This window comes from Setaria italica, chromosome I (genome assembly GCF_000263155.2).
Source record: "Setaria italica strain Yugu1 chromosome I, Setaria_italica_v2.0, whole genome shotgun sequence".
Classification (NCBI taxonomy): Eukaryota; Viridiplantae; Streptophyta; class Magnoliopsida; order Poales; family Poaceae; genus Setaria; species Setaria italica.
The window spans coordinates 23608046-23617131 of NC_028450.1; the positions used below are offsets into that span (position 1 = coordinate 23608046).

Genomic DNA, 9086 nt, shown 5'->3' on the forward strand with positions numbered 1-9086 from the left:
TGAATCTGTATGGCAACCCTAAACCCTTGGAACGTTGCTCTTGCTCGAGTTGGAAATTATCTCCTGACTAGTCAGAACTCAGAACCCCAGCATAATGGAGCAGCAAGTGCAAAACATCCGGAACTTATTGGCCAGGCAGGGAAATACACATAGCTCAAACGTCAGATTACCCCCAGGTTTTCCGGTTTGAATCAAATACGATTAAAAATAAACTCACACAAATGTGGTCGGAATTTTTTGAGTGAAGCCTTCCGTAGAGCCTTTTCCATAGCTAATTTGTCATCGCTCAGTCGGTGAAAGCAATATGGAATTCCGCAAACTGCGTGAGGTCAATCCTGCTAAAACTGGAAGCTGCCTCTTCTCCGGCAACCGCAGCGACTGGTGCGTTCCGGCACATGAGGATGAGCATCAACGCGTGTTCTTGGACTCGGAGTTGGCACGGGGAGATTCAGCTTGTTCCAGCAAAAGGAGAAAAAGAGCTAAATGTTCTTAAATTTCAGTTCAATTTAACTTTACTCCAATCTGTAAAATTTTTACTGCCAATGAGAGCCTCAGCAACGGATTCAAACTCCAGCGTCCTCTGTCAACACATACAGGCATTCTTGGATAATGGATATGGAGAATTTCCGATATAAACCGTGAAAATGAGAAAATATAATGTAAACCATGGGCACCGGGGACGCCAAAAAGGTTAGGAAAGCTTTCACATGCGCTTCTGTTATCAGAGAAAACCCTTCATATATTTCCGAAGCAAACTGATGACAGTTTCAAGACATTTACATAATTCAAGCAACTAGGAACCGAGCATATATATTGACATATTGTAGCGTTTGAATGCGCTGCCGTGTACACCCTGGCCTGAACTTCTATACAACCATCATATAAGATGTTACAGTAAAATGAAACAAAGTCATTACACAATGTTCTTACAGACAACTCCCTGCCCCCAAAATTCATCAAGTAAACCCCGGTGGAGGGCGCCGTGTGACCTACATACATCAGTCTGGTAAGGGCAAGCTTACAAAAACCGCAAGGCACTTCAACCTCCTTCCTAGGTTTCAAGGCCATGTGCAGCCTCAAACTGCTAGGGTTGGTTTTCAGCAAAAAGCTAAAGATCAACAAAATCATTTTGCCACCGGGCTTGAATATTCCGGTCCATTCTCTGTCCTGGTTACACTGGACGACCCTGCAGACGTCACATTGCTGTGTGAAGAAACATTCGTTGGTTGGAGTTCCATCTCTCTTTGCCTTTCGGGGGCTGCAGGTCTCTGCCCCTCATCTGCTAATCTCTTCAAAATGTTCATTATCGTGGGAACAAATTTTGTTGACAGCGAAAGGAGGGCTGGAAGCTGTATAATATAGCAAGCATATCAAGGATATCAGTTTACACAACCTTTAGAAGGCCAAAAAAATAGAACATAGAAATGTGATTTGAATACTCACGAAGCCATTTTGGAATTCCGCGGCAATGTCTAACTGTACCCAAATGGCCTTACCAACAAGGAAGACAACAAATATGACACCCAGGTACAATGGATTCCTGTTATCCAAGTAAAAGTCAGTCAGATCAAATCTGTGAATACCTTAATCAGCATTCATGTATGATTCTGCAAACAAAAGAAAATACTTCAGCAATGTCATAAACTCGTTGAATCCAAGAATAGCCATTGCGGCGAGTGCCCATGGAGGTGGCAGCCAGTTGTTGTTCCTCTTATTTGCTTCCTGATGAAGACAACAGTACATGTTTAGCATCTAAGTTTTATTATGCACAATAACAAAATTGCAGATGACAGTCAATATTTCCAGAGGACAATAAACAAAACAAAGGACTTTGATACGATAGGCACCACATTTTTTTTGTATCACACAATGAGCACTTGTAGAAATAATGGATCATGTGAGATACCTGAGCAGCTATGGCCTGAGTGACTGTATATTCTGTTTCAGCTTTAAATTGCCTCCACAAAGATTTGCACTGGACAGGGCTAATTAAAGTTTTCTCCTCAGGAACCTGCACATTAATGACATCCTGTTAGCAACATCCAAAACATCTATGTGCTTAAAGAAGATACTAAGTAAGAGTTAGAGTTTTGTTTCAGGCCTTCAGCAGAAGAGCATAAATGTAGCATATTCCTTACCCTCTCCCATGAGCTGGAGGCAAGTGGATCAAACGATTGGATACTTCTATCGGTAGTCCCAGGTCTTGCAGTATCAACAAGAGCAAGGGAGAGAGTGTTTTCTATGTTGTCACCATCCTCATCCAACCGAATTGCAGCCAGTGTAGCCAGCAACTTCATGGACTGTAGTAAAATGGGGAAATTATTTAATTACTAAAACAATTCATTTATGTTTCAAATATAGTACTGACATTTGACATACAGCTGAACGTGCAGTTTTAGTAATAGCTTTTATGTCCTCCTTTCCTGTCCACACCCTTGGCATGGAGTCAGCATCACGACTGAATAATGTTGAGAACCTGCAAAAATGTTTCCAGTTTAGTCTTCACACAGAAGATATGTCCCTCATTCTGTTGTAGATATGCACTGAGTTCACCTGTCCTTCATGCGAATCAAGACCCGTCCAGCTTCTTCTTTTGCCTTAGATTCAACAACACTTCTTCCATGGTTCTCCAATTTCGTGAGCAATTCCTTCTCAGTGGCTTCATCGAGTTCAAAAGCTGAAAGAGTAGATTCAAGGCCTGAAATGGCAGCTTTTGTCTCACGTTGAAGAAGCTTTCTAATGGCTGGCCAGGTGTCTTCACTGGCTGAATCTAGCAGAGCTTCAACAGGTTCTGCCAGAGCTTTGGTAAGTTGTGCCTGAAACAACATTCTAAGATTAGGCAAGAATTCTATGTTCGCGCTATGACATGAACAGAAAAACTCGACGAAGGGAGCAACCTCATATTTGGCACAAAGATCAGATAATTTTGCTGCCCGAACTGAAGCCACATGTGACTCAATGTCACGCTTAAGCTTATCCTTAACTTTTGAGGGATCCCATTTCACTTGCTGAATAGCAGCGTCTGTCAAAGAGAGCACATATGTAACAAAGACATGTTTAGGTAGAAAAGGAGTGGGCTCGAAACTGAAAAATAACATTATTTAGAATAAGAGTTCACTCAAAAGTTTTTGTCCTAATAAATATTGCAGTGTGTTTGACAGCTGTTATGTGCAGCTGTGTTTGACAGCTGTTATGTACCCCAGGCAATCAGTGGTGACTGGTTTGGAAACTGAAACACCAAAAGCAGATACACATTGTTTCATGGTAAAGCCTATCTACAGTTTTTTTACTCTTCAGCTGTTGGTAGATTCACCAGAAGAACCAGAAATGTACCAGCTTGTTTGTTGAAATTTTCATACTTAATTGGAGAACAGGAAAATACGTGGCAATGATCTGCTCTCCATGGATGACAGCATTAGAATAGATATTACTTATAGAAAGTTAGTCTGCTCTAATTATGGTTGTGGACTCTGAACTGTTTTTTTTTCTCGAACACGCAGGAGTACTGCGTATCATTATATTAAGAAGAAAAATGAGTGGGTTTAGAAACCCCATACATCCCCACACACACACACTCCCTATTACATCTTACGGGAAAAACTCTCTAACATGTCAAAGGCTTGACCCAAGACCACTGAAAGAACTCACGCATTGGCTGGCTCTAGAGCAAGGAGATTGGATATTCCCCGAGCTCCGGCCAAACTCCAAAGGCAAAGTTCATCTCTCACCAGAACCAGGACTCCATTTAGATTCAGTAGGATCCCATCAAACACACAACGGTTAACCAGTGGACTCTGAACTTTGAGCTGTATACTTCTAGCCTAATAAGTTGCCACTGGATTATAAATTTATACCGAACCAGTTTCCACTTTCCACTCCAAGCCCAAATTAATATCCCCACCACAACCCAGAGTCAACTGAGGTGATCAACATAACCTTTCTAAAGAAACCATAAAAAATTAAAGCAAAGCCTTTTAGTCCCAAGCAAGTTGGGTAACCATGAGGAAATCAATAGATAGCATTCCTGAAACCATACCTTCAGATCCTTTATCAAACTTTTCTAAGAAAGTCTGTGTACAATCACGAGCAGCAACAGCAAATCCCTCCTTTGTTAGGGCCTTGTCAAAGGACTCCTTAAATACTTCCAAAGTTCTAGTCCGTAAATGACCCAGAAGCGATTGGTATGCAGGATTGACAAGCTATAGGAGATGAAAGAGGCATGGGTTTAAGAATGAAGTCATCCAAAACAATGTGTTAGAACAACAAAATAAGCAGCATATGAGACTAAATCAGTGATCCAAACCTAGTTGGGATCATACAAGTAAATCCATTGAGAAATAACAAGTCATAGCAGAAAATGAATACGAGAATGCTCTTGGACTCAACTTAGGTTTAAGTTCTACTGTAAAAAAGCTTTCACTCTTCCACTAATCAGTTTTAGAAAATAGGGTAATCAGTACACAGGAAATGAGATCAATATTTGATTTCTAAATTCCAGGAAACTAGTGTGGTGTATGAATAGACTGTTGATTAATCCTTGTGTATGTATGCCATTTGGGTGAGAATCAGTTCAATTTCAAAATTTGGCTACAAATATAAGCAACGGTTCAAGATTCACCTAATGAAAGCAATACTAATGTTCATCACCAAAAAATAATTCTGTCACACTATATCTCATATTTTAACCAACATATTGTGATAGAAAGTAGTAGCAAGTTGCCTCTTGGAGACTGCCACATCCAAAACAAAATACATTTATGTACAGATAGTAAATGTTAGGTAGTGAGGACATCTATATAAATGGGAGTAAATATGAGGAAGCGAGGTGAGGCACATCTATCATTTTATGCAATGGATCAAGTGTGTCTGTAACCCAAAAAAAAAATAGAAGGGACAACCTGCAGAAGTTTAGACTCAAGTTGTTGTCTTTTTGAGGTTCTGACACCTTCATCAAAATAAATAGCCTCCATGTCATACCTGCAATCAAAGAAGTAAATCATCAAGTTACTATCTCTTTTTCAGACAGTACTCACAATGTATGCCAAAAAATAAACATTGCATTTCCTTTGGATGCTAAACTAGGTAATTCATCAATAAGAAAAAGACATGCTTTACAGAATGTTTTGTCCCTATGCCAACACCCAACGGGATTACCAAAGAGTCATTAGGAATAGACAGGGTCCACAACCAGGATATGTCCCTGGACTCTGCTGTTTTGAAGTAATTAGTAAAGATCCTAGAGTTCAATCGATAACCCATGAGACAGTTCTCTCTTGGATAGAATGGCTAGAATTGGGATATCACAACTAGAACAGACTAAATAGTAAGAACCAGCCATGCATGTTTTCTGAACTTTGGGAATACCACAAAAGGAATAAGAGAAAAGACTGCTCATGAAGACTAAAGTACTCACTCTGATAAACATCTATCAAGAAGGCTGCTGAGTTTCTTCCCAAAACCAGGTACATAGTCATGTTGAACAGCCTCCTCGAATTGTTGCCATTCCTTTACGTAGAGAAATATTTTAGCATCCAGTGAATCCAAAGCTCTATGTAACATGGATCACGCACAATATGCACTTATAAGTCTATAATCACCTCATCAGCTGTAAAACTGGCAACTTTCTCATTACCAATTTCCTCACAGCGTACAGTAGCCACCATAACCTGCATGGATCATAGAAAGATATGTCAATATACATAATGGTGATAGCTCAAACTAATAAATAGTGGAGGGTACTCACTTTATGAGCAGGTAGATCAAGGTCTTTGTTCTCCTTAATGACCTTCCAAAACTGCTGTGAACTAAAAGAAAAACCTGAAGCTGGGACAACACCACGGCGGTCACCAGCAAGTCCACCAGGAGCAATAGAATGCTGAAATCTATCTCTTAATTGGGAAACCTTCAGAAAAAGTCATTTACTATTAGACATAATCATTGGGAGATTAGCAGTAAGCATGTGTTTAGTAATTTACATTGTATTTACACCAACCTGCTCTTTGAATAACTCTTCTTTTTCCTCATAACTGGATAGAGCCACAACTTCTACCTGGATGTGGATTGACAGTGAGTTAATCCACCATAACCAACAACAAGAACAAAGAATAGGTCAAGAGTTTTACATTGAAAAATTCACTGAGTGGAGTTTCTTTATGGGCATGGGGTTTAGGAACAGCATCCCATATCTGCAGCAAAACGAAAACAGTTCACAACACACTGAAAATACAATGAAACAGCAGACACAGCACATAACAGATAATCAAGAAAGCAAATACCTTCTGAATATCTTCCCTTAGAATAGGTTCAAGATTTTCCAGGGGTGTCTGTTTTAAACCAAAAATAGCAGACATTACTTTACACATACATAGATAACTAGATGGGAAGGTTAAAAACTAAAAAAGTTAAAAGTTTATCTGCAATTTATCGTAGTTCTAAGTATCCTAACAGCAATAGCAAGCCCTCACCTTCGATTTATCACGAATTACAAATAACAATGTTGTTTTACGAGGACTGAACAACCTCATCATAACCTACACAGATAAACAATTCATGAGGATATGTAATGCCTCGCACACCACCGTTAATAAATAAATAAGATATAAACATTAAGATTTCAGTTTCAATAAAGTAACCTGGAAAACAGTCTTCAAAAGAGGCTTGTTTGCAGCCTGTTCCCTGCCAATGTCATGACACCACCTATGGAAGGAGGAAAAAAACAAATGCTTAATTGCACAATGAAATAATAGGTCCAATATTCATCACTTAGCAGAACTTACATATTGATAAGCACAATGTCCGAGACAGCCAAAGCAAACAATGCACTTTGTTTCTCAAAGGCTGTGTCATCCTGACATCAAATAGATCAAGTACAAGTTATACAGGCATAATGTGGAGTAAAAGCTTTGCAACACAAAATGGAACAACAATCAACCCTGACGTCTATGAGCAATCAGATGGGTCAGTACGAGCCAATTTCAGCTTCAGCTTGTTCACCTATAAACTGAAGCAAGAATGCAACAGGCAGGACATTGTCTGGCTGATCTAATAAGCTGGAGGCCACATTCCATCAAAAATTTATAATAAGATAAACTCAAATCAATGAGGAAGCCATTGCAGGCTTAGCACAAAAAGTGAAGGTAAGTATAGGATGGCTTATTGGAGATGCCCAAATGACTAGTTTATGTGGCACTACTAGCACAGTTTCAAATTAATTTTCTAAAAACAGGAGTGGCAGCACAGATAATCAGCGAGTTACTTTTGCTGGTTCCGAACCCAGTTATTAGCCAGATAAATGTCAGTTATTCAGGTGGCCATGTTAGTTACCTTTTAAAAGGCAGGTTAGAAGGGTTATTGACACAACAATACAATTTGGCAGCTCTGCAATTAGAGCTAAATTACTGTAATATTACTTCTGGATTGATCATTCCTGCGTCTAGTGTTCATAATTTCTTAGTTTTAAAGGCTACAAACATCAACAGAGATGCATCGGGTTCTAAGCTATATAGGACATTGCATTTGCGTACATAAATCTGACAGGAAAATAGTAATACTGGTTGCCAACTCCCAAAACACCAACACGCACACAAAAAAAAAAAGATCTCATTGTCTTCATTTTCATTACCTCTCCCCTCTCTCTTCCATCAGTTCCTTCCAAATCCATTACAAGGGTGCATGGTTCAATATTTTGGGCCTTCGCTAACCATATACCTTTGGTAGTTTGGGACCTGAAAATTTCAAGAAAGCTACTGAGTTACTGACAAGAACAGGCTCCACAAAAGCCAAGAAGTTTCTGCTAAGCAAAGACATAGAAATATAGAATAATAGGAGCATGCCTTCCTTTGAAAGCATCCATTTCCCTAAAGTTGGTGCCAAAAAGATGATTCAAAAGTGTGCTCTTCCCTGAAAAAAGTTGGAGCCAACAATGTAACCAGGTAAAAGAAAGTGTTCATTAAACAGTATGGAAAGAATGAGAAAAGGAAAAAACCCCATACCACTACTTTGCGGACCCATTATTGATACAACAGCATATGAGAGCCCGCATTCACCCAATTTAACTTCCTTCATGAAATTATCCAATCCAGAAACATTGAAGACCCCATCTCCATCGATGAGCTGCGTTGAGAAACATGGATCCCCCATTTCTCTTCTTCTGCAGTATAGGAATGTAAGAATTATAAACCATCACAATATAAGCTAGGAAAGTTTTAAAAAAGCCTAAATCCAAAGCTGAGATAATATGACTGCAGCACATCGCCTGCCTCAAAGATTTCTCAAACAATAAAATGTGACAAAACAAACACACAGAGCTTACAGCAACAATACTCGTTTGCCACAAAAGAACACTGATATTTAGGGGTTTAAGAACCCAAGCATGAAGTTGTACGGAGTGGCAGGCAGGTGTTTGCCATCCCACCGCAAAACCAAGCAATGCAGCTTATTGAGCTCACTAGTTAAAGTTTCCACAAAAAGGAAAACAAAGTAAATGTCCAGTTACTAGCATCCTATGCCTGTCAAGTTGAATATCAATACAGGAGGATTAAATGTGGGGAGAGAGAAAAGTAACATCGCCCCAATGTAAATGTCATTGTACCTAGGGGGGCAAATTGAACGATGCCTGCTCTAACTCGCTTTGATTTGGGTCTACCTACGGTTCAATACTACAATTATTACTGCAAGATCGCACACAGTACAGTACAAGCTCACCGCCAGCCCCAGGGGCGGACCAGTATCGGACATGGGTTTACACATGGACACCCGATAATTGTTTTGCAAAAAAAAAAGTCGAAGTTAGTATAGGTATAATACCCGATAATTGTTATGCAAAAAAAAAGTCGAAGTTAGTATAGGTATAATACATGTATGTGCTTGTTATTGGGTCAGATCCGAATAAAAATAGCTTAAATTAGGGTTTTGGGTGCTCGATTTCGCACAGCTGGAAGAGGAGAGAAGGGGCGGGCACACCTGCGGGGTACTCGTCGCCGGCGAAGGGCCCGACGAAGACCTAGCGAAGGGTGGCGCCGCTCGCGCAGTCGTCGCCGCCAGGAAAGAAAGGCAGAGAGAGAGAGAGGGGGGGGGGGGGGGGGGGG

General features: G+C 40.0%; 1 protein-coding gene across 2 annotated transcripts; it reads right to left on the reverse strand.

Annotated features, from left to right (window-relative positions):
- Nucleotides 1-781: 781 nt before the first annotated feature.
- LOC101760441 (protein ROOT HAIR DEFECTIVE 3) lies at nucleotides 782-9086 on the reverse strand. 2 transcript variants are annotated; one of them, XM_004952458.3, is made up of 23 exons: nucleotides 8962-9086; nucleotides 7992-8149; nucleotides 7833-7899; nucleotides 7622-7724; nucleotides 6777-6847; nucleotides 6633-6696; nucleotides 6465-6530; nucleotides 6276-6323; nucleotides 6123-6185; nucleotides 5993-6049; nucleotides 5744-5902; nucleotides 5598-5666; nucleotides 5414-5505; nucleotides 4899-4977; nucleotides 4037-4199; nucleotides 2898-3022; nucleotides 2554-2816; nucleotides 2380-2476; nucleotides 2139-2300; nucleotides 1907-2011; nucleotides 1628-1722; nucleotides 1444-1540; nucleotides 782-1349 (listed from the first exon to the last, which is right to left on the reverse strand). In XM_004952458.3, exons 2-23 carry the CDS (start codon nucleotides 8137-8139, stop codon nucleotides 1125-1127), a joined length of 2418 nt encoding a protein of 805 aa, XP_004952515.1. In that variant the 5' UTR covers nucleotides 8140-8149; nucleotides 8962-9086; the 3' UTR covers nucleotides 782-1124. The 2 variants fall into 2 exon arrangements, with proteins under 2 accessions (XP_004952515.1, XP_012698578.1); XM_012843124.3 differs by lacking the exon at nucleotides 8962-9086 and adding an exon at nucleotides 8704-8721.